Source organism: Suricata suricatta, chromosome 3 (assembly GCF_006229205.1).
Source record: "Suricata suricatta isolate VVHF042 chromosome 3, meerkat_22Aug2017_6uvM2_HiC, whole genome shotgun sequence".
In the NCBI taxonomy this organism is placed as follows: Eukaryota; Metazoa; Chordata; class Mammalia; order Carnivora; family Herpestidae; genus Suricata; species Suricata suricatta.
Genome location: NC_043702.1, coordinates 37,476,562 through 37,503,491, shown reverse-complemented (window position 1 = coordinate 37,503,491; position 26,930 = coordinate 37,476,562). Strand labels below are relative to the sequence as shown.

General features: G+C 37.9%; 1 protein-coding gene across 1 annotated transcript in view; it reads right to left on the bottom strand.

Moving 5' to 3' along the window:
• The window catches only part of HECW2 (HECT, C2 and WW domain containing E3 ubiquitin protein ligase 2), a 221,801-nt gene that overhangs the window by 50,281 nt on the left and 144,590 nt on the right, over positions 1–26,930 (bottom strand). Inside the window, exons 14-18 of the mRNA XM_029934189.1 lie at positions 23,138–23,272; positions 18,991–19,093; positions 14,827–14,923; positions 5,870–5,953; positions 727–836 (exon numbers count right to left, since the gene is read on the bottom strand). Of these exons, the coding sequence (XP_029790049.1) occupies positions 727–836; positions 5,870–5,953; positions 14,827–14,923; positions 18,991–19,093; positions 23,138–23,272 (529 nt within the window). The remainder of the gene's footprint in view (positions 1–726; positions 837–5,869; positions 5,954–14,826; positions 14,924–18,990; positions 19,094–23,137; positions 23,273–26,930) is intronic.

Genomic DNA, 26,930 nt, shown 5'->3' with positions numbered 1-26,930 from the left:
TCCATCCATCCATCCATTCACTGCTTCATTCATACCATACTTCTTTCAAAAAAGAATTTGAACTTAAAAATTTTGGTTTTTTTGGGGTACCTGGATGGCTCAGTCGATTAAGCTTCTAGTTCTTGATCTTGGCTCAAGTCATGATCTCTTTTTGCCCCTCCCCAGCTTGTGTGCATACTCTCTCTCAAAATAAGTAAATAAATAAACTGTAAAAATGTATAAAAATTTTAGTTTGTTTTCTCTATCAATATGTTCTATCTACCCATGTGTCTCTAGTCTTCCCATCTAATGCAGTAAGTGATTACTGCAGGAAAAATTATCGAAGTCCATTCAACTAATTTTAATTCTGTATTATTTCTTGAAAATAGAGATTTTTTTGTTAGAATAAGATTCTAACTAGAATTTTTAAATCCCGAAGCTGACGTAACATGACATAACATTTTGTGTCCTGATACGTTCCACTATATATTAGGCACTCCATGATAGAACATAAATCCTGTGTCTGAGTAGATCATGCTGCTAACATTTATCCTGTTATCTGGAATGTCATTATCTTCCTGTCAAAATGAACTGCCTGAAAACAAGCCACACAAAGTGCCACACAATATGTTTTTGTGCTACTAAAGATGTACCCAAAGCGTTCCCTACTGTCCTGTACAAAGGACAGAATGTCTGACTTTAGGGTGCACTTCTCAGAGGTTCCCTGGGAGCACCAGGGGGACTCACCTGGCGAGTTCTGGGGAGATGACACGGGGGAGCCACGTGGGGACTGACAGTAGCTGGGGTGAAGTAAGGCATGTGGAGGCACATAAGACATTATCTCTTCTTCAAACAAACTGGGGAAAGACACGAAACAAAATGCATACTTTAGCCAAATAGGTGGGGAAAAGCCTCGTTTCCACATGAGTAGGCCGTCAGTCTTTCACTCTGAGGTCCAGTTCACATCCCGAAGGGAGCGCTTGTCCTCCTTCTCCTGTAGGTCATTCTTGGGACAAACGGCTGTCTGTTTCAACTTTCGTGAAACCTGTGATTATTTGCCTAATTTCCTACCAATTTTGGACAACAAGATTTATTTTTCCAGTTTTTACTTAAATTCTAGTTAGTTAACATACAGTGTAATATTAGTTTCAGGTGTAGAATTTAGTGATTCATCACTTACATGTAACACCCAGTGCTCCTCATAACAAGTGCCCTCAATCCCCATCACCCATTTGGCCCATTCCCCCCACCTCCTTCCAACAACCCTCAGTTTGTTCTCTATAGTTAAGAGTCTGTTTCCTGGTTTGCCTCTCTTTTCTCCCCTTATGTTCATCTACTTTGTTTCTTAAATTCCATATGTGAGTAAAATCGTATACCATTTGTCTTTCCCCCGAACAGCACGATTTCTGTTTTGCCACCTTAATATGTGAGTCTGCATTTACGTTTGCCTGAACACAATACCTAGGTTTTAGATTTAAGAATAAGACTCAAACACAACAGACAATGTTTGCTGAGAACTCATAACAGAAACTCAAAATATATTCTCTATCTTCATTCTAAGAAGTATACAACAGGGTCTCAATATGAAAGAGTTTAGGATTTAACTGGACAATTAAAAGCCAAATAAAACAAAACACCTCCTAAATAATTACAACTCCCAAATAATTAGCTCTCTCATTTACTCTGGTTTTATAATGTTTTTTTAAATGTGAGGATTTTGATCATAGATTATTCAATCCAGTGTCTTTTGTCTCCATATTGAAACTTTACTTTCTAGGACTCTTCTAAAAGATATTAACCAGGGACATGAGATTTTAGAATGCCAGACTTTTCATTAAATATTATGATAAATATGCTACCAATTGCACTTAGTTCTTGACACTTGCCAAACAGCTGACAAAGTAGAATTAAACTTACAATAAAAGTAAGAGGACTTGTGTTTTTTAAATTAAGAAGTAGAAGTTGGTTTTCCTCAAACTTGGCCAAATCTAGAAACCTGTTACCTGTTCTCAGAAAATATTCAGAGAAGAAAGTGGCAGCAGTTGAATCACGCAGAGATTAAGGAAAGGACACCCAAGGGTTATAAGCACTGGTTCTCAACTGAGGCAGTTCTGCCCTGCTCTCAGAGCATTTGGGGACTTCGGGAAATGTCTGAGGACATTTCTGGTTGTCATAATTGGGAAAGGGTATGCTTTTGGCATCTTGTGGGTAGAGACCAGGATTCGGATAAACATCTTGCAATGCACAGAATAGCTCCCAGCAACAGGGATGTATCCAGCCCAAAATGCCAATACTTTTGAGGCGGAGAAGTCTGGGGTTATAGCAATGCGGTAACAACTTGATAATTCTGGCTCTGGCTCTTCATTCACACGCACACATCTGCTAGACCGCTGTAGCAAATTTGTAGATGTGATACTATTTTTTAAAGCCATCTTTCCACTTTTTAACTATAAAAGTCAAAAGTTTTAGTAACAGAAGCAGGAAATAATCATATTTATAATAACAAATTAAGCCCTGAAACAGTCCTTTTTTTCTTTTTCAATAAATCAGTAACCATTAAAATAATGTGAATTTTCAATTAATTGAACGAAAAGCCCATGTCATAGTTGATACCACAAAAGTCTGTAAACCTACAGCTAGAGTAACTGAAGAGCAGAAATTAGTACACTCTCCTCGGATACCCACCCCTGTGGCTCTTTGCTCCATGATATTTATCATTTCCTTTAAATATAATCAAAACTCTGATTTCTCTTACATCAAGAGAAATTTTTTACTAGAAAATTTTAATACCAAAGAGAGAATAATATAAAAACACTTGAGAGATACCATCCAGCATTGAGAGATACCATCCAGCATTAACAAATGTTCACACTATTATTTTTGCTTCAGACAAACACACATGCATACTTACAGATCTTTATAAATCTGCATATGCATGCATGTATGTGGATAATGGGTATATGAAGACCCTTTTGTTCTCCTCTATCAGGACTTTAACAAGGTATCCTTCCATAGTTTTGTATTTATAATGCATATCATAGATGAACAACATACAGTTTTGCCTGATGCACTGCTAACAAACTATGTAAGTTCTATGCAGGTATGTAACATTCTCGAACTTATGTTGACACATAAGTATCTAGTTTATTACTTTTACCTGCTATGCAGGAGTCCTTTCTATGAACAAATCAATTTCTTTATCTATCTCTGTTGACAAATATTTAATTATTTTCAACTTTGTGCTATGTCAATGATGGTGCACTGAGGATCCCATGTTCATTGTCTTGTGTACATGTAAGAATTTCTTAGTATAAATATGGTATGTACCTAAAAACAGAACTGCTCAGTCATACACATGTGCCTTTTTAACTGTACAGACCTTCTCAAATTGTACTCTGAAAAAGTTGTAGAAATTGTAATCCCACAAAGTCCAGACAGTAGTAGAGTCCCTAATTCTCATATTATCTGACTTTCTGATTTTTTAAAATTTGATAGTGTGAAATATTATTTCATAACTGGAAATTGCATTTTATGATTGCTAGCATCTTTACATAAGTTTACTGTCTATCTTCCTCCAGTTTTATGACAGGCCTTTTTATACCCTTTGCCAATTTTTCTCTTGGGCTCTTTTCTTTTAAATTGATTTAAAGGCATTCTTCAATTCATATTTTTCATTCATAATATCTTTGTTTTCTGTGTTGTGAATATATTCTTTCAGTGTATAACCTTTGTCTTTATATCTTTCATTATATAAAATTTAAAGTTCAAATGCAGTCAAATTTATCAATCATTTCCTATATGAGCTCTGAGAGAGGTACATTTTTTTACAGGAGATGAGTGAATGAAAGAATATATGAAATAGAATGATCAATAACAAGTGCAGCAAGGTCATTTACAAATTCTTGAGTTTTAGAACAGCTATTTTGGAAAATAACCTTACATGGGCTTATTTTGAATTGAATAATTTCCTAGAACTATGGCTTCTCTACAATGCAGCTTGCTGATAATCAAGTCCATTTGTACCAGGAATGATTTTCCTTTTTAAGACATAGACAAAGCATAAAAATAGACAGAGTCTTTCACTACATATGCAACTAGCCCATTGCTGGAGTTTATAGTCACTGATTCAAATTACTAAAACTCCAAAGTAAAATAAAAAATCAAGAACTGAGGATATCTTGAAATGTTTCAATAACTATCAAACATGCGCATGTAGTACATTGTGTCACCATTTGTACAATTATGAAAATAATAAATTACATTTGATCATCTAAATGAAATAAGTCTAGAATTGAATAACATCATTTGTGTGTAATAATTATAGAACAATTATTTAATCAGTGAATTTTTCATGCTTCTCCAAAGAAGCATTAACTTCAGAGAACAAGCTTATTTTCCCAATGGGGGAAATGTAGCCTTGCTCTTCATATGTGTTACATCTATGTATATGTGTGTGTGTGTGTAGACATATACATACACATATACACACATAAAATATAATGTATATCAGGTATTAAATATTTTAAGATCCAACCACATAACACACAGAAACTCATTCAAACTGCAGTGTTTACTAAAGTACAACTATTCTAAGTCATATTGTAACTTGAAATATTTAGGACTATACCATCTAAAGATTATTTAACTAAGAACAGGTGAATAATAATCATGATTTCTGTGTTGTAATCATTTTTGTTCCTACTAATTCCAAAAGCAGAATTCTCTAGTGTATTAAAAGCTTTAGATTTCTAGAATGAAGCAATAGAGTCATAGCCTAGTCAGAATTTTGTAACAAAACTATTTTATCACCAACCAAGCTGTGTTAGAAACACCATGCCACATATTAGTTGACCAACAGTCTTCCTATATAGCATACTGTATTCTGTTTTCAGAACTAGCTTACTGAAACAGAGTCATAGTCATCTCTTAGACCGAGAAGGGACCCTGCCTTCCAACAGGTCTTGTTCAGAACCAGGTAAGGTGAAGTCTCTGTGGGACGTGATTCCATCCCTTTGAATTATTCTGCAACTATCCAGTTAGGGAAAATAATTTTTTGATTCAGTTTTACAGATATGGCAACTATCATATAGGCAGTTAGAAGTGGTTAGGATCAAGATCATCATGAATATGAATGAGATCATTAGTACTTTGGGATAAATAAAACATGTGGTTGGTTCAGCATGATTTTCCCTTTAATTCTTTGGAGATTACAGTGGTGAGTGTCTTAACTACTGGGTAGAACAAGGCATTATTTTACTCTACCCTTCTACATTTGAGGGATAATATTAAAAACAAAAAGTCTTTTAAAATTTTCCAGTTTCCCTTCTAACCTAGTCCAAAATTACAAGCAAAGTTGATCTAACCATCAGGAAAGAAAATACAATTGGTTAATTTTATGAAGGGCTATCAAGTTGGCCGTGAGTACCAGTGACCAAATTTCAACTTTCTGACCTAATTTCCAAAACCTAAACTCTCAAAATCATTTAAAAAATCATGCCAAATGAGCAAAAGGAAACAAAGCACATTTTGAGGGGAAAAAACTGAAAGACAATATAAATACAACCTCTCTTCTATTCCAAAGAGGTAAAGCCCCGTATACCCTTCTGTTCCATTCTGTGAGTGAGACACTCTATCCATTGGCTTCTACTAACCTTGCCCTTCTCTGGCACCACCTCATTTATCACCAGGGTGAAAAAACATATATATCAAACAGACCTTAGGATAAGAAATGCAATCTGAAATGAATTATCACTAAACCAGCATCCTACATTTTCAACATGAGTATTCCACAAGTCTTTGAAAATAACAGAGACATTCTTTGGCTATTTCCTAAAATGCTCCATAATATCTGATGACAGAAGACTTTCTACTTCAAAAGCTGGTTACCTACCTCAGCAACATGACAAGGTCTGCATCACTTGAAAGACGCACCAATCCTGGGGTCCCTTCAGTTCGAATAAATTGGATCTTCTCCCTATTAAAGCAAAGAAACAGCTCAAAATATATGTGGTAGACTTTTGAAACATAACTGAGTGACTTAAGCACCATTTAAAAAATAATAGTCACCACACACACACACACACACATCAAGGAGAACCCAGTAAGCGTCAACATAACCACGTCCTAATGCTGGAAAGAGCTTCCTTTATTGCTTTCTCTCATATTGCCTTTGAGTTAAAGCCTGCTGTGGGTTTGAATCTAAGCAACTGTCTAGACCATTCAGTATGATTCCCTGTTATTCCAAAAAGTGTTTGTGTAGGGATATTCATCATTTTCCTGGGGGTATACCTCTAAATTAGGTGTGATGAGCACATTCTTACTTGGAGGCAGATACTATTTATTATATCTTCCATATAAAGGCATATGGCTCTTTGAAATATCTGAACTTTTAGTTACAACATTTGGTGGTGTATACCTGTGCAAAGTGAATATACTTATACTTACACATATCAAACACGACAATATGAGCTATTTCTGCCATTATTTTATTATAGATTATGTAAAAATGGCATGTTTTCTTTTTGATGAATCACCATATGCTACCATCTTCAATTCATTATATGAATAAAATTTTAATAAAAATCTTCCTGTTGGTTCCCTTCATTTATGTGATGTTATTTTAAAGCACACCATATTAATATTTATAAGATAAGAAAAATAAATAAGAACATAAACTATGGTACTGAAAGCATTTCATTGGATAAGAACATAGGAATAAATACAACTATGCAATTTTACTTGAAGTACTAATGATAATATAGTCTGATTTTTGTATGCTATGAAATAAAATATCAATCTTTGATATAAGTATTTATTTAGCTTTAATTCCTATTTATAGATTGTCTTGTTTTTCTGTATGATACTTTCAAAAAGTTCCACTGCATGTTATATTTCCAAATTCAAATTCCAATTCTCTTCTTATTTACAAGCTTGAAGACAATGAGGTGGATGAAAGGTTTAATTATTGACATGGAAAACTCCACAATGCACAGAAAAGTCCATTGATTTGCTCTCAGCCACATGGCTTACCAAGAATAATAAAGGGGGCAGCTTCTTCTGACCCGATCCATTTTAAATAATATGTTAGTATACAAAGCATCTCATCTTTAGTATTGCCAAACTTTCCTTTCTGACATTCATTGCCAGGAGTTACACATACACAAATTTAAGACATGAATGTCAGGCATGTATATAAAGAAATTGTTCAGAAGAGAAAAGCCAGCTTTTCTGCTTAGTTATTTCAGTTTGAAGGCTCGAACCAAGCAGAACATTTCCCTCAAGTGTTACAATCACATGTCTGAAGCACATGATGGAAACAAGGCCCCTTACCTAGCAAGTGATTTTTTCTTTTTTGGTAGGAGATATAAAAGTTGGCTTAGAAAAGCTAAATTAGAGAAAAGTTATCTTGGAGAAAAATGAACAAAATCCAAGAAATACTCTTATAAGGGTCAGTAGTAACATGCTTTGATCGTGAACAATCAAAAGCTATCTCCAATAAATATACAGTTTACCTCCTTAGCCTGTCATCACAATGGATCAGGCAAACAAACAAATGAGAAAACAAACAGGGTGCACACTCTCCTCCACTTCTCTAACGAGCTAGACAGAGCAAGGTGAGTGATGTGGACTGTGACTTCCTGGGAACAAGGAAAAGATCATAGCCTCCTGAGTCACGCGGATGACAAGGTGATGAAAGGGAAAGACCAATATGCCAACTGGGAACCTTTTCATTACTTTTCAGATACTATTAGGCAGTGAAGGCAACTGGTCTGGTTCTTCAAACCAGAACATACCAGAGGCAAGCTGAGGCTAGTTTTCTACCAGGCCAGCTAATTTATTGCACTGACCAGCTATGAGTCTTATGCATTCAGGAACAAGACACTGGGGCATGCCATCTGGTGCACAGCATACTGCTGAGACCTTCTTATACTAACATTCATTTATTCTTTCAGCAAACATTTTCTGAGTGTCTACTATGTGATGGGCCTGGTGTCACACACTAGGAATCCAATAGGGTAGAAGACCTAGTTCCTTTCTCAAAGAGTTCATGGAGCACTGGAAGAGAGAAAGCCAATTCCAGTATTATATGAAAATATTTAAATAGTCCCATTTATTTAACTTAATTCTGTTTAGGCCTTATACCCACTCTTATCCCATCAAGTCCTTTCACATACAAACAAGGAGAGCACTGGTTTATTGAATGTCAAGAAAGCAGTGAAGGTGGAGGAAGAGAAGATCAGCAGAGATCTTAAGAAATGTTGCCAATCTTTTCTAAGAAAAACAAACACAAACAGGAACTACTTCTTGGTTATTAGGTATTTGCCCAATATTCCATAGAGTGGTATTTCCCAAACTGGTGTTATTGTCTACTAGAGATCTAGAGACATCATCTCAAGTTCTGGGGGAATGAAAAAATTCTGCATTTTCACATTGATGTTCAAAACTGCTACTATTTAGGTAGGCATATTTTGGATAATCTGAATGACACTTATGACTGAATATTGCCACTTGACTTCAGTTCTTGGTTTGCATTGACAAGACAGTTGGTGCCACATGGTCGGAGGGGAGCTTGTGAAGGGTTGGTGAGCAGGCCCTGAGGTGGGCGGGGCCTCAGATGGCAGGTGTGGTACAAGCAGTCCCCATCTACCAGGCAAATACAATTCTCTCACTTATTAAAAAGACAAAACTTTCCTTTTGCAGTATAAATTTGCATAATAACAATGATGAAGTGAGGCAACATTATGTATCTATATAAATTACTAAAGGCTAAAGAGAAAACAAAAAATAAAAAAATAAAGAGAAAAAATAAATAGATTAAAAATTTTTTAAAATGTTTTTATTTATTTTTGAGAGAGGCACAGAGTGCAAGTGGGGAAGTGGCAGAGAGAGAGAGGGAGACACAGAGTCCAAAGCAGGCTCCAGGCTCAGAGCTGTCAGTACAGAGCCCAAGGCGGGGCTTGAACTCACCAACTGTGAGATCATGACCTGAGCCAAAGTCAGATGCTTAACTGACTGAGCCACCCAGGTGCCTCTGATTTTTTTTAAAGTAAATTATGCATTTATGTTAACTAAGGCATTAAGATGTCATGGTTTATTCTAAGAACAAGTTTTACAATAGTTTACAAATAGAAAAGTGGTGGTAGAATCATCATAGGGTGCATTTAATAATATATTTTTTCTTTAGTATTGCAGTTGGGAGTATTAAATGAATTGCCTCATCAAAACAATGAATTAGTAGGTAAAAATAAAACTGGTAGATAGATTAGTAGATAAAAATAAGCTATGGGTTTAGAAAAATGATGGCCACAATATTGTCACAGATGCACTTGATGAACAATTAGATACAAATATCAAGTCAAACACAAGTGAAACAAAAAGCACAAATGTATCTTTCTACTGAACGGCCTCAATATTGGTGATGTGGCTTCTGAACAACAAAATCTTACATTAATATCATTAAATTAAATGTTACTTTTTAAAGTTTTTACTTAATTTATATGTCTTTTGGTTTTATAGTTCATAAAGGCTGTAAGAAGTGTATGCATATTTTATATTTGTGCACACTTATGTTTCATTAAAATAAAAGGGATTAAAGCCAACATTGTAGATCTGGAATATTTTTTTTCTTTTAGAATGGAAAATAACAGTTTTGGCTCCTCACAATTTTCCATGAGTCTACTCAGTGACCAAAATAAACGTAACAAGCTTGAGAAGCTATTATTAAAGATACATATGACTCTGATTAGAAGGACATTTGAAAGCCAGATTACTATATTTATTCAAGTTTATTTTATCAATTTATAGAGTTAGAAGGAATCTGTGGCAGTCCTTTTAATTCTTATCTTTACTGTAGTGGTTCATAACGAGGATTAAGATAATATTCAAATAACACGTTCTATCTGGCCCTCTCTGGATGGGCATGTTTCTCTCTGTGTGCCCTTTAGAATACATTCCAGCACTTCCTCCAGTGGACTTTCTCACTGGGCCACTCAGTTACAACACAAATTCCTTCTGAAACATGAGGTGGTTTTTTTTTGGAGAGAGAGAGAGAGAGAGAGAGAGGGAGGGAGGGAGGAAGGAAGGAGGGGAGTAGAGTTTTAGTCGGGGAGGGGCACTGGGAGAGGGAAAGAGAATCCTAAATGGGTTCTGCGCTGTCACTGCATAGGGCTCAATCCCATAATGGTGAGATTATGACCTGAGCCAAAATCAAGAGTTGGATACTTAACTGACTAAGCCAATCAGGCGCCCTGAAATACAAATTTCTTCAGAGCAAAAGCCACTCCTCCTTTATTTTCATGTTCTGCAAGTACCTCGCATTGTGCTGTGCACATAAGGACTGCTCAGTAAGACATAACCAGGCACAAGATTATAACAGAGTTGGCTCCTAACAAATTCTCCTGATCCCACTCAGTGTGTGAAATAAATCACCTTTTTTGTTGTTGTTGTGGCATAGAAAAAAAGAAGCAGAAAGCTGACATCAGATTGTATGTTAAAACAGACCCCCCTCCCCTCATGGAAGTGCAAAGACGGGTAAAGAGGCAATCTTTTAATAAGAAAATTTACAACCGTTCTAGCAAGATACTAAACTGTATAGTGACAACCTCGGGAAAAACATGCTAGCTATGCTGTCTCTCAGATGCCCGTAATATTCAGACCTTTGTAACCACTTCCTCAAGTGCACAGAATCACCCCAGAAGATCAACTCTAGCAGAAGATCATTTGAGGACAATGAACATAGTCTCAAGACCGGAATTCCCACAGAAAATACCCTCATTGAAACCAACCAACATTTTTGGTGAAGTTAAAGGAGGGCACGTGACCAGGAACAACCAGAAGCAGCAATGCCTCAAAACCACAAAAACTTTATGGACTGCAGATTCTGTACACACATGGTTCTTGTAGATCAGTAACACCTTCAAAAATACATCGTTTGAAAAAACTGCCTGAGGGCAATTTTGGAGAAATCCCATGACTTCTCTAATGGTGTAATGCCAAGAAAGAAAAATCAGTGTTGACTATTTGATTGACTGTTCATACTCTTTACTACAGTCAGAGAACATGGTCTGACTTGAAGGATAGAGCCACACAGTAGAAAGATCAACATTCCTTTCTACTTACTGTTAGATTTGGAAATATAAGTCCTTATGGTCACGTGATTCTCACAAATGAACAGAAATGGAATCAACCTGGACCCGATAATTGTTCCTGATATCTGAAGAAAGCTAGACTAGCAGGGAGTAGATTTACTGACTAGACCTAATAACCACACAAGAGTGATTATTCTCAACTCTTAATTCAGTTTTATGACATGTAGGTCCTTGCTAATAATGTAGTGGTGTACATATACCAATACCAAAAATTTTATTGAATTTGTATTCATTATATTCACCAATAAAACATTGCTAAAAGGTTCTTTTTTAAATGAACACATTTGTCTTCAAATAAACTATGAGAACATATTAGTTTGACTTTTACTTTAATGTTACACATACAAAAAGCGTCTTAGCATGATTATTGTCTTCTAATGAGAGCCCATAGTAAGATATAGTAATCCATGGAGGACAGTGCCCACTTGAAGGAGATAGTAATGATTTTGGATATTGGTTTTTCTAGCCAAGGAAATAAATCTCTTCTGAGGTTAAAAAAAATGAAAGGAGAGGACGACTTGTAGCATCACATTTCCATGACAGATAAAGTTAGAGGGAGCAGTGATTTCAATATAGCAATAGAAAGCTAACACCATACCCCATTGCATAGAAAACCATAGCCTTTCTACAGCCAAAGATACCCAAGTGGAGTCTTAAGAAACTAAATAAACACATAGATAGAAACTAAATAAACCATACTCTGGTTTAGAAGGAATCACAAGCAAACAGAAAAACACAAAGTAAATAGGTGTATCCATTTGAAACTCCTTGGAGCTGGCACTTTTCCCCATTATGTTTATGGAGAGGATAAGAAGGGGATATTTCTTTTAGGTGGCTGTGCCACAGATGAGGAAGAATACACACAGACGGACGCTGGTATCGGGAAGCCTTGCTCAGTACACGAACAGAAAGCCCATGGTTACCTTTGACACACAATAACTCAGTGGCTCTATCCCATGCATAAGTCTTTTATCAAAGATACCACTGGAATACAAGATTAAAGAGCTTCAACTGTTTCCCCACCCCTGCATTTATGGGAATGCTTCTTACAACGCAGTTTTTCACTGTAAAAACAGAATGTTCTCTTAGATATATGAACTTCCCCATTATGTTGTTGTGATAAGCAGAATGCTTAAGTATCAAAAACTTTTCAGAAACTAAAAGTGCACCACGACACACACTCTATATAAAAGGAACAGCATTATCTCATTGATTTATGTTCCTGCTTCCTTCTACTTGTCATGACAGCATAAGCTTTTTATGGTCAAGTTCTGTAAACAGTTTTAGAAAGCATAAGTAGAAACTCGTAAGGAATCTGGAATAAAATGGAAACTTACCTCAAAACCTATCAAATAATTTCTGGCCAATAGATTACCATGTGAGAACTATGTTAAAAGAGTAGGCTCACTGAAAACCCTGGGTGTCCCTATAAAAGACAAATCCTTACCAGTCTTTAGGAGATTAGAGACCTTTAAGACTCTGAAAAGCAGAAAGAAAAACAAAAACAAAACTAAATGATATCAACTAGGGTCCATAAGTTTTCCCCCTGTTAGGGTCTATTAAGATTCTGTCACATCACTGAAGACAGTAATGCTGTTAGATGCACTGTTCGGGTAGATTAAATCATCTGGTATCTCTGATGGTGGAAATGTAGAGATATGTTAAATTGCTGTAAATAATAATGTGGACGGCAGAGCAAAAGTAGAAACCTTAAGTTTCCTCTTTCTTGTTTTTTTTGGGGGGGGGGAACTTTGACAGGAATAGAAACTGAGTAGAAATACATGGATGCATCGAGGCTAGAGCTGGTGGGAAAGAAAGAAACAGCGCTCTCTTTATTCTGTGGTTAGCAAAGGAGGAGAGATTTGTTTTTTTATTATGCTTTGTGGTTGGTATCTAAGATCTCTCATTAGACAATGGAGGAGTTTATTTCTTCAATTTTGCTAACTAGAACTTCTTACACAAGACACTCCAGTGGACCAGGGATTACTGAGTGGATGCCATAGTACACGGATATGCAGAATGATAGCTCGTCTGATTTTGATAATTTTCTTTGTGATTGAGAACAGCATGGTCAGGTTGAGAAAAGCACTGAGACTTGAGTCTCTTGAGTATATACACACACACACACACACACATACACACACACACACACTCACTATATGCCAAGTAATATTCTTGATATTTAAGCAATAAGGAGGAGAAATAACGAGTTGAAGAAGATCCACATCTGTAAGAAACTTATAATCTAGTTGGAAAATAAAGCATAAGGACTTGAAAAGTCAAATTACAGCACAAAAGTCACATAACCAAAGTAGTATAAAGGACAATGTGATATACTACATTATTAATTATCAAGTTAGTGCCTACAACAGAGGTTATTACACCTGAATGTGCCACTGGAATTATATGGAGATGTTTTAAGATAGTAGACGCTTGAGCTCTCCCATAGACGTCCTGAATTAAATTTCTGGACAGGGTATAGGAGGATAGACGTATAAAATCAGAGAAGGGAGAAGAGTTAGGGTAGAGAAGACCTGGCACTTTGTACTTTGCAAAGCTCCTCACATGATTCTGATGAAAACGGTTTGATACAACTAAGTAGAGTAGTATTGGAGCATCATTTCTGTGGGCCAAGATGGCGCCGCTGGACAAAAACATATTTCTACTAGTGAGGGTGGCATATGAACCAAATGAGCTTTGAGTTATGTCAAATTTTCATCAGAAACTCACATCTTTTCCCATCTCCACTGATGCCTACAACATTGAGGTTGAGAAATACTAGCCTATGTCTTGAAAGTAAGAGCTCACAGTGGAGCTGAGAAGCTTCAAGAAGGGGTAGTTTGCATTGAATTTTAAGAGAGAGTTTTCTTGCCAAACACACAAGAGAAAAACTTGCCAGGGAGCAGGAACAGCATATATTCAGGAAAGGAAAACTGGATTTAAGTGTGATCCATTGAATAGCTATTTAGAAGAAAGGGTTTATGTAGGGAAATACTGGACAGTGAAGGGGATCAGATTCCCTCCTTGGGTTCCACTGTGTTTTTATTATGAAAGAATGTGAATACCAAGCCTAGGATTTTATAAGTCTCAATTCAGTAAACTATATGTTACTTTTGTTTACTCAAGCTACACACAAAAATGCTAGTGTCTTGGGGCGCCTGGGTGGCTCAGTCGGTTAAGCGTCTGACTTCAGCTCAGGTCATCATCTCAGAGTTTGTGAGTTCGAGTCCTGCCTCAGGCTCTGTGCTGACAGCTCTGAGCCTGGAGCCTGCTTTGGATTCTGTGTTCCCTTCTCTAACTGCCCCCAACCCTCACTTGTGCTCTGTCTCTCTCTGTCTCTCAAAAACAAATAAATGTAAAAAAAATTTTTTTAAATGTTAATGTCATTACTTTCATTATAAACTACAGATTATCCATCAAGGATAGATTCTTGACTATAAATTTTTGTTTCTTTTTCATATTTCTTCTTTAAAGAGGGTTCTAGATTCTTTAGTCAGTCTTATTCAATCTTTATACTTAATAGAGAAAAGCCAGGACTACAATGACCTGGTTGTTGATGACATAAAGTATTTCTGTACAAGATGCCTTTGTTCAGACTGTCAGAAAGAAACAGTGAATTTCCAAGATGATTATCAGTATTACTGAAGATTTACTAGTTGGGGTTTATGGAACTTGAACCAAATATTAATACTACAATTACCTGAGTGAATGATTCCTGGTAAGATCAGGTTGGCGCTCCTGTAGAATTTCAAAGATGTTGGGTTGGCGCAGAAATGCAACAATTTTGTCATTGTAAGCTGAAAAAATAAAAAATTATCACAATACTTTAAAAATCTGTTATTAAGTTTATGCACATAAATACAAACTTTAAGTCTTTTCTTATTTTTTGGTTAATATTCCTAGTACTCAAAGTCATAGTTTGAAGCCACTTACAGATACTTAAATTCCAATTTGTGTCTACCTGTTATATGACTATTGGACTTAGATCTAAGTGTGCTTAAGTGTGCTTAAGTGTGACTTAAGCACAAATTAAACTCATTTCATAAGCCATATTTATTATCAAATTGTAGGATGAGATCACTGATGAGTTTCTAGATATTGATAGTTTTTAGCTACTGCTTACCAAAGTCAACCCCGTAAGCAACTGTTAGAACTGGAAAACTATATTCTGACTAAATATCAGCCATCCAGAGAGGTAAAGAGACAGAACAAAAGTTGCCCAAATACAAAAATGCTCTGAAAACTGAAGACGTCGGTAAAAGAATTAAAGATGACACAAATGAATGGAAAGTATACCAGGCCCATGGATTGAAAGTATTAACACTGGTAAATGTACATACGCTCCAAAGCACCCTATAGATTCAATGCAATCCATATCAAAATACAACAACATTTTTTACAGAATTAGAACAATCTTAAAATTGATATGGAACCACAAAAGACCATAATAGCCAAAGCAAACTTGAGAAAGAACAACAAAGCTAGTGGAATCACAATCTCAGACTTCAAATTCAACTACAAAGCTGTAATAGTTCAAATAGTAGGGTACTGGCACAAAAATAGACACATAGATAAAAAGGAAAGAATAGAGAGCCCAGAAATATAGTTATGCTTATATGGTTAATGAATCTACCATAAAGGAAGCAAGAATATACCATATACCATAAGGAAAAGGCAGTATCTTTAATAAATGGTGCCAGGAAAACAGGACAGCTCCAGGCAAAGGAATGAAACTGGACCACTTTCTTACACTACCCACAAAAATGAACTCAAAATGGATTAAAGACTTAAACCATAAAACTCCTAAAAGAAAACCTAGATAGTAATCTCTTAACCTTGGCCTTAGCAACATTTTTATGATATGTCTTCTTAGGAAGGAAAACAAAAACAGAAATAAACTATTGGGACCACAATAAACTAAAAAGCTTTTGGATAGCAAAGGGAACATCAATAAAATGAAAAGGCAGCATGCTGAACAGGAGGACATATTTGCAAATGTTATATCCAAGAACAAGTTAATATCCAAAATATATGAAGAACTCATTCAACTCAACATCAAAAACAAATAAACAATGCAGTGCCTGGGTGGCTCAGTCAGTTAAGCTTCCAACTTTGGCTCAGGTCATGATCTCACAGTTTGTGGGTTCGAGCCCTGCATCAGACTCTGTGCCAACAGCTCAGAGCCTGGAGTCTGCTTCGGATTCTGTGTCTTCCTTTCTCTCTCTGCCCCTCCCCCTCTCATGCTATGTCTGTCTCTTAAAAATAAATAAACATTAAAAAGAACAAATAAACAAACAAAAACAAAATAGTCCCACTGAAAAATGGGTAAAGGACCTGAACAGACTTTTTTCCAAAGAAGATATACAGATAGCCAACAGACACATGAACAGATGTTCAACATCATTAATCATCAGGGAAATGCAAATCAAAACCACAGTGAGATACCATCTCACTCCCTGTTAGAATGACTGGTATCAAAAAGGCAAGAACTAACAAGTGTTGGCAAGGATGTGGAGAACAGGGAACCCTTGTTTACTGTCGGTAGGGATGTAAATTGGAGTAGCCATTATGAAAAACAGTATGGAGGATCCTCAAAGAGCTAAAAATAGAAATATCATATGCTCTAGTAATTCCACTACTGTATATTTACCTGAAGAAAACAAAAACACCAATTCTAAAAAATATATGTATCCCTCTGTTCACTGAAGTATTATTTATAATAGCCAAGATAGGGAAGCAACCTAAGAGTCCATCAACAGATGAATGAAGAATGAAATAAGATGATGTGATACATGTCTTATACACACACACACACACACACACACACACACTAGAATATTACTTCACAATAAATAAGAATGAAATATTGCCATTTGCAACAAAATGAAGGGATCTAGAAAGTATTATCTAAGTGAAATAAGTCAGACAGAGAGAGACAAATACAGTGTGATTTCATTTATATGTGGTATCTAAAAAAAAACAAATAAACAAACAAAATCGGAAACAGATTTAACAAATACAGAGAACAAGCTGATGGCTCGTGGGAGAAGTGGGGGAGGGGAGCTAAGGGAATAGACAATATAGGTAAAGGGGATTAAGAGAGGTAAACTTCCAGTTACAAAAAAAGTAAGTCCCAGGGATGAAAAGTACATCATAGGGGACATAATAATATTATAATAATTTTGTATCAGATATACACTGAGTCATGTATGGAATTGTGGAATCATTATGTGGTATATTAGAAACTAATATAACAATTGTATGTCAACTGTACTTCAATTTAAAAAAAAAACAAACAGCGACAGTTACTATCAAGAGGTAAAGGTCAAACCATTCCCAAACCCCTTGTGGAAATAAATGCCATTAAGCCACATGTAGCTTTTTACCAAACCAACTATACCAACAGCTACATAAAACTATGTACATAAAATTAAAAGAAAAATTTACCTTTGTCAAGGCTGGGTAATGTCCATAGAAATTTTAAAATAGTGAATTAAAATTTATTAAGGGCTCTAACAATCGATACCTCTTTTGTCAAGAAAACTAATTTGTTTACTTAAGATTATTTATCTTGATTATATCTATTATCTGTTTCTAATCAGAAATACAGATATAGTTCCATCACAGAACTGAGTATCTGTATTCTCAAACATCAGTGGTCCTAAGTCAGTTCACAAATATGATCAAGAAACATGCCTTACTTAAACTTCCAAATGATCAAACAAAAAGAAGTATTATGCTCTAAGCATTTGCTAGTTCACATTTTAGCTCCATTGTGCCACTTGTACCCACATATTTTAGTTAAATGTGAATAAAATGAAAGAAATACCACCTGCTAACATGGAATCCCACTGTCAGACTTGAAGTGTAACCTAACTGTACATTTCAGCATATAAAAATACTGAAAATACTTTTTTTATATATTTTTTTTAGAAAACACTTTTACAACTAAAATTTTGTCACTGGGTTTTTACACTACATCCAAGACCAGAGACTAGATAACTTTTTGAGCAACAATTTTATAAGATTTTAAAATTTTCTGTGCAGTATTTAGTATCTTATTAATAACGATATAGTAAAACACAGACTTTTAGACTTTGATCCAAAATTTCCTCCTGTCCAGTGTTTGCCAAACTTCTTTAATTAGGTAAAGCCATGGGCATTACTTTATATTTCATGTTAAAGTTTTTCTTAAAGAAGAAAAAATTTTAAGGTAAAAACAGACAAATGGAGATCTACTCAAATTGAAGATGAAGCAGGGGGCCACCGTGGGCGCCTGTCACCTGTCACCTCCACCTGCCTTAGGGTTCCAGGTGTGGAAACGATCTATGTCAATCTCATCATGTGAGTAATAATTTAAGTTGTCCTTTAGGCCTCTCTGCCCCAATTCATTTATTTTTATTTTATAATTTTGGAGGCACTTGCTGCCTTGTATTTGCTACAAATACATCGCTCTCTACCAAAATGTTAAGAATGTGCCATAATTGCTTTCTTATTCTGAGACTTCCATAGGCTCGCACACCATTTGACTTCAGTCCCGAGCATTAGATATATACTAATATATATGCCTGCCCAATGCTTAATGTGAAATGACCATGTAGTATATTTGCCTTAATAGTCACTTCCACAATCTAATATAATAGCTCTACCCAGAAAAGTTAGAGTAAGATAAAAAAAATCTCATTCTGTAGGATTTTGTCCCACAGAAGTACTTTGCGATTCAAATCGGTCTCTTAAGATATGGCACGTTTCTCTGTCCAGGGCAGAAGTAGCAGGCTGCCAATAGACAAGCATCGGCACAGGGTGCATGATTCACACTGAGAGGCCAAGCGAAGAGGAAGGCCTCTGGAAAGGTTTGACATACCCACGGGAACCATGTCCTGGCACTGCGGCCTGCTGACTGTGTTGAACGTGCTCGACGGCCTGGGAAGAACTGGTGGTCCTGCATGTCGAGAATCTTCTCCTACCTGCAGACAAAAGCATTGTTTATGTCCTGCACCAAGATCTCAACTGGTTTAAATCAGCACATCGAGCCCAGTGGTTCAAAATGCTTGAAGAGTATTAAGTACCAACTGCGAGGTGAGGAGCTGACACAGCGTTCTCAAAAGCTCTGCTTTCATTGCTGGATTGAGGGGAAGGGTTGGGGCACCCACGTCCTTGAGCGGGGCCAGGACAGTGACTATGTACCACACGGTAAAGAGGCAGCTCCATATGGGTACAGTTATTGGGGCTGTAAAAGCCGAACAGCAGCAGACCTGTTCATCAGGAATAACCTCTGGTTTGCGAGAACAAACACCTGAATCAGTAACTAGAGAGAAAACCTGGAAAGTAGCGGTGCCAGGTTATAGCTTCTTTTGGCCAAGGCAGGGCTGAGAATTCTCGGCCTCAGCAGAGGCTCAAGGGCAGCCGGCTTCGTGTGGGCTTCAGAGTTGGTGTATTACCGCTTTAGAAGCAACTTCACATGCCTATTAGGGCAGCCAGTACAACAGCTCTTCCTGGTTTGAATCTCCCACACGAGGCAGCTAATTGTAGCCGCTGTTGAAGAGCTCATAGGGTGCCCTAACCTAAATGATTTATTGTACCTATTACAGATTTAGAAACTTACACATACACATAGGTAAGCAAACATGCCCACTAATAGTCTATCGGTAAACTCTAACGTTGCTTTAGCTTCTGGTTTAGCATCCCCTCCTGCCCCGAATTACAGGAGTCTGAAGATAACAGTAGAACAGAAGAATTAGAGAGTAAGAGAATGAAAGGCAAAATAACACACTGGATTTATACGTTGGTCCTTTTCAAACAGAGCTTCTCGGGGCACCTGGATGGCTCAGTCGGCTGAGGGTCTGACTCTTGGTTTCAGCTCCAGTCACGATCTCACAGTTCGCAAGAGATCAAGACCCGCATTGGGTTCTGGGCTGACAGTTTGGGGACTGTTTGGGATTCTCTCTCCCTCTCTTTCTGCCCCTCTCTTGCTTGCTTGTGTGCACACTTGCATGCTTTCTCACTCTCCCTCTCTCTGACGAAGTATTCTTAAAAAAAATAAAAATAAAACAGAGCTTCTATTTCCACCCATTCAAACCTTCATAGCCATTTTATCACATTGTGTCTGTTATGTGCTTGGGGAGGGTTTTTCTAAAGACCCTAAACTAAAAATACCATTCTCACCCTACACTGCTTGCTTATCCTTCAAGAATGTGCTCACTTGCTCTTCAAAGTATAGCTCAAACAGCCCGTGCCCCAATGAAGCCTTGCCTTCCCTTCAAGCTGACTTTATTAAAAAAGATTCCCAATATTTATTCATTTTTGATAGACAGAGACAGAGTGTGAATGGGGCAGGGGCAGAGAGAGGGAGATACAGCATCCAAAGTAGGCTCTGGGCTCTGCACTGTCAGCACAGAGCCCAATGCAGGGCTCAAACCCACGAACTGTGAGATCATGACCTGAGCTGAAGTTGGATGCCCAACCGACCTAGCCACCCAGATGCCCCTCAAGCTGACTTTAAATGACCCTTCTCTGAACTCCCACAGCACTTGGTATACATTTCTTAAGCTGCTGCCATTATTAACATTTTATAAAGCATTTCACTCAAATTTTTTAAAAAAATTGTTTTATTTATTTGAGAGAGAGAAAGAGAGAGAGAGAGGCAGAGAGAGAGAGATACAGTCTCTGAAGCAGGCTCCAGGCTCGGAGTTGTCAGCACAGAGCCCGACCTAAGGCTCGAACCCATGAACCATGAGATCATGACCTGAGCCAAAGTCAGACTTTGAACCAACTGAGCCACCCAGGAGCCCCTCATTCTTATTTTTATTCATTTGTATTATGGTTGCTTTCACATATATTCTCCTTAATAGGAGCAAGGAGCATGTTATTTACATCCTTCACACCAACCACCATGTTTCTACACTGTGGGTGTCTGGTAAAAATTAATCTGTTGGATGGAAGATACGGCAAAATTTCCACTCTCTGTAACATCTGTTAAGCATAAGAGAGTAGATGGGAAGACCCGTGTATTAACTAGAAGTCTCTCGCTCCGCCTCTCTTGAGTTATCGGCCTTGAAGAACGCAGTCAGCCCCTCTCAGAAAAGATCCGATCATTAACTACACGCTGCCTGCCAGTCACAGAACTTATCATTCCAAACATGGACATACACTCCCCTCTATCAGTACGTGGTCATGGGTCATTATTTCCCAAATGTCTTCTCTGCAGCACCCTCCTTCCTCAAACCAGACCTTCAGGCTGTGGGCAGGGCCAGATAACCGTGTTGGGCTGGCAGGGTGTGCGGGCTTCCAGCTGCTGTGCCGGAAGGCGCCTTCCCGTCAGTGGTCGGCCTGGGCTGGGGCTGACTGCTGAGTCTTGGCGGGTTAGCTCCTTTCCACCGCTCAGTCTCCATCAACATAAAGACATATCTTCGCTTGAATTTGAATGTGAACCTTAGTATCCTTCTCCCACAACAGGCTGCAACTAGACCATGAAAATAACTCAAGTTCTGAGACAGAGGAATTGAAAGCAAAGGGAGAAGCCAGACCAAGCAGCTGGCTTCATTCGGTGAAGTCAAGATAAGCCAAGTGGCTAAAGTGCACTGGCCTTGCGATAAAGTCAGGCAGGGCCCTAATTAGGGTACACATCACACACGAGGTCCAAAGGTGTGAGGTGTGTTCTGCTTTTCGGATGAATGCTGTTAGCATCATTCAGTTCACCACAAATGGTTTCCATGGCAGCAAAGTAAAGATTTATTCGCTACTCATAAAACATAAATATTTTTGTGCATACCTCATCCTGCAATAGACTTCTATATCATTTTTATATGAGCTTCTCTTCTATGTCTGCACATACAACCAGCAAACCCACAAGTCTGTAAATCATGGGGGGAAATTCCAAGAGTAGAATTTTGATGAAACAAATCCAGTTACTTATCACATTCATAATTTTGCTTATAACAGAGGCTACGAAAATCTTTGAGCTACAATGTAATACGGAAAATAGAATATGCACAAAGACCTGGAAAGGCACGCAGGAAAAGAATCTTAATTCCTTTTGCCCAAGCAATTTAGAAACAATGTTTACCAAGCGATGCTATACATTCAACACAAAGCCAGTATTAAAGAGAAACAAAGAAACAACGTTGACCTAATGCATTCCTTTTATTGAAGCTGCTAAAGAAAAAGGGAAACAGGAAGAGATTATTTTGTTTGTCTTTTGGGGGGGTCAGGCTTAGAGCCCCCGTGTGGTTACCACAGGTCACTGCAAACCAGTAAAGCAGAGCAGTAATTCTTAATTCCGCCTATTTTCTCCTCCATAGAGCACATGAATCAACTTTCAGATATATTGTGATTTTATTTATTTTATTGTTTTTAAGTTTATTTATTTTGAGAGAGAAAGAGAGAGCAGGAGGGGCGGAGAGCAAGGGAGAAAGAGAGAACCCTAAACAGGCTCTGCATGTGAGCACAGAGCCGGATGCAGGGCTTGAACCACTGAACCATGAGATCATGACCTGAGTCAAAATCAAGAGTCAGGTGCTTTGCTGACTGAGCCATGCAGGTGCCCCAACATATCATGATGGTAAAGAATATTAACGAGGACTCCACAACCCCATAGCACTGGCTAAAGATTTAGTCCAACCCAGCGGCCCTCACTTAAAAAATGTCCAGTATGTCACTGAATTTTAGCCCACTAAAAGTTACATTGACATTTTTTCCTATGAAGGTGTCCTTAGGTGGGCAAAAGGGTTCACCACCACCCTCTCTTGAACATTTCATTACACTGAGAATTCTCTAATTTCTTTCCATCTTTCTTCAAATATCTATCTTTTAAAATGTATAAATTAGGCTTTGTGTATTTCCAGAGAAGCCCTGAAAGCATTGCAGCACTTTTCAGTCTCCAAACGATGATCTCTAAATCACACCAGAGAAAGAAAACAGTAAGAAAACGCCAGCCCAATTCCACAACCGCCGCACCCAGGTGGCCCCCAGGACCCGCACGCCCGCACGCCCGGCCCCAAGGCGCGCCTCACCTCGCCCGCACTGTGGCTGCGCTGTCTGGTCAGGTGCTGCCGGTGGGCCAGCGCGCTCGTGGGCCTGCTGCTCTGGAGCGGGAGCCGGGGGTCGATGAAGGTGGTGGTGCGGGAGTTGTGGTCGACGAAAAATGCCTAGGAAACAAGGTCCTCAGTCAGCAGTCCGTTCGTGCGACACCCTGGTCTTAGCTGCCCTCTCATTTGATGCACTCAGAAAAGGACCCACTTTTGACTTTTGAGTAATGATCTTAGTGCCACTTCCTTTTAATTTTGATCTTTGGGGAACATTATTCCTGGTTTTAGGAAATACTCTAAGAAACAGTCATCAAAGATAGGATCTTAGAAAGGAGCCATATGAAAGGACATTTGGGCTTCTCATGAAGCTCTTCCTGCCATCCATGGTTATTACAACATTCTTGTCACCTGAAACTTGACAGTCATTGACTTCTTTCCCCTCCCATGCTGTCAGCCCCCCCCCCCCATCTCCCCACTTTCCCAGGGTAGTGCCTCCCCTGGTTGCTCCATCCCAGCCTATGACCATCCCATTACTCCAGGGCTTTCTCTTTCACATAATAAGGATTAATAGTCTCTCAGGTCTCCCACATCTCTGTAACTATTCCTTTAGCTGGCACCTCAGTGGCAGCATATGCTTTCTGCCTGCTTTGATTATATCACTGCTCCAATCCAGAGCTTCCACTGGCTACCCAGGGTTTATCTAGAAAAAAAAACATTCCAACTCTTCGGAGGTTTTCCAAGACTTTAAAATCTCCCTCCCATTTGCCTTTTCTAGTTTAGGGTTGATCACACACATCCAACAAATTCTATCACCTACAGTAACTTTGGGCAAGTCAATTTCTCTGAGCTGTAGATTTCTTATAAAAACATGTCTCCTTCATTCATAATAAACATTTCTTCCCCCATAACATGAAAAGAGGGAGGAGCCTGTTCTACTGTGTTTATTGGAGAATCCCTGATGACATGAACTCATGAATGAGCATAAACCGTTTCTTCGTGTTTAATTCTGAGGCTCTACGCCAGTGTTATTTGTCCTTATCATGAAGAGCCAAATGGTGTCAGCCATGGAAGTAAAATTCGCTCTAGGTAGTAACAAAGCCCATTATCTCAAGGACAATTGGAAAATGTAAGTTTTCCATGATCAGATAAAGTTAATTAAGTCATCAAGATAAAAGAGGTTGTTAGGAGAGCCAGGGGACACTTTACTTGTAAGTCAAGGGTCAGGGCACAAATAACCTAAGCAAAAAGAACAGACTTCTTAAACTGATGAAGCTCAGTTAGGAAAAGTACCTTAAAGACAAGGAATGAATACACCGAGGCAAATACCAGGTTGAGATGATACATTTATGTCTGTAAAAAAAATCAATTACCTTCCCATTGTGAAATAAAATGTTTCTGTCTATACATAATCAGGAAACAGGCAAAACAATGTGTAGGTAGCTCGTAAATAGGAAAAAAAAATACTTCTTTGTCATGAAATAACTTTAAGCAGTAGATGTGCTAGAAAACAAAGCAGAGAAATCTACAGAATGAGAATCTTTGCCAGCCCCTTCTTTTCATATCTGATTTGCAAGTACAAAGACTGAATTAAATGGAAGTCTTGTAGGAGATGATGTCATCAGCCTCACATCCCTAAGTAAAGCTCTCTTTTCCCTAACCTGTCAGGTGGATCACCTGTCTACCCTGAACTTGTGAACAATAGTACACCAATGATGAATTCTATATAGGCTTACAGTGGCAGATTCTGGTCCCAAATGTCATACTGGTCCCCATTCTATGTGGGCTTCTAATGCACATCATTTCTGCCACTGTTCAAAGTGTCATAAAATAGAAATTACATTATTTTTACAAATGGGTATTTCAAAATAATAGATACTGCAGCCAGCCATGTATCTTTATTAACTTAAAACTAAGTTTTTATTACTGCAACAATAATATAAGCCATGTTTTTTAAAGGGAAAAATACAAAGAGTACTAAAATAGACTTGCCTGTTTACGCTACCTAATTTCTTAGGAATGTTTTGAAGGGAAGGGTAGCCATTTAGAGGCACCGATGAAGCAACCTGTGACTCTAAGGACAAGCAGGTGTGCACATCTAGGTCAGCGGTGACCGACACGCAGTGTCACCGTGTGATGTGATGGTAAGAGGCTTGCTTGTCTGAAACCAGTTCTCCACAGAATCATATGTAAATGCCTTGAGGATACGGACTCTTTCTTACTCATCCTGTTACCCCAGTAGCTTTTGGAACTGCATCTGGGGGAATGTTGGGGGCTTAGAAAATAATAATTTGCCAAAAATTCTAATATGCTAGTATCTTGACCAAAGTACAGAGACAACTCACAATGAACTAGTCAAGTAATAAAAGTCACTTTCTTTTACATAAGCATAGAAATACTTAAGTACTTTAAAATAACAATGAGGGTGTGTGTGTGTGTGTGTGTGTGTGTGTGTGTGTGTGTGTTAGGTGAAAAATGGACTATAAAACCACAGGTAGAATAGGAGTTTTTAAAACATCGCATTGTAGAGATGAATAAACTACCAGGGTAAAACTTGAGAAGTGGGAGGCAAAGTAATAATTAAATGCTTGGGATCTAGAAAAGGCAAGCCTGGTCCTGAGAGCTAGGTGCTTCCTCTTCACTAGTTACTTGCAGCGTAACCGTGGGCAAACTACTTAACTTTTTTAAACAACAATTTCTTCTGTAAAATGGGGATAGTAACACCTACATCAAAGGATTGTTAAATGAGATAGTTCTCATAAATTTTTTAATATAGTGCCTATGACTTCTTAAATGTTACTTTTATGAGTACTAATAATAAGTTTTAACTTCTAAGGCATTTTGCCCAGGATCACAATGCTTCTTGCTATATTCCATTAAAAAAAGCTTAAAAAATGGAGAACCAGTGAAAGAAACTACATTTCCTGACCTCCTTCTAAACATGTGTGGCCCCGACTAAGTTCTGATCAATGAGATGTAAACAAAATGTCACATGATACTTCTGGAAAACCTCCTCACGAGAAGATTTTTACAAAGTCAAGCCCTCCTTTTGCCCTTCATATTTTGTGTTCCCTGAGATAAGGATGTAACTGCTGGAGCTCCAGCAGCCACATTGGGCCATAAGGATAAAAGACAGATGGCTTAGCAGAAAATGGAAGGGGCCAGGACTCTTACAAGTTGGGGAATCACCTCAAAAGCTCCAGGTTGCCTGCCTCTGAACTCCTTTACATGAGTGAGTAAAATCTTGTATATTAAACTTTGTATGGGTGTCTGTCACAATGCTGCCAAACCAAACCCTATTTGATCCACTTAAATCTCCTCTACAATGCAAAGGAAACATGGTCTTTCTAAAATTAAAAGCACAGAAGAACACATAAGCCAGCAACCACCATTATAAATAAGGATTTTCATTTCTTGGTAAATAATGATATCTTGTTGTTCACCTTCAATATAGTTCGATGATAGTTTCTGATTTAAACCTATAAAACTGGGACTTGAACTTACCTTTCTGTCCGACTCTAAAGCCCAATAAGCAGTACCTGTTCCCCTCTGTCTCCTTTTCATGTACCTTTTGTTTCCATTCTGCCTTCTACTCCCTGTCTTTTCCTTTTCATGTTCTTCCCACTCCCCTTGCACTTCACATTGCAAGTGATGTTAGAAAGCATTTAGGTATTTATTGAATTAGGCTGGAAATAACAGCCATTCACAATGCTGGGCCTCAACACTGAAAAAGGCTACTACTAACATCAGACAGCGAACTGTACATCACTCTATAATTTCT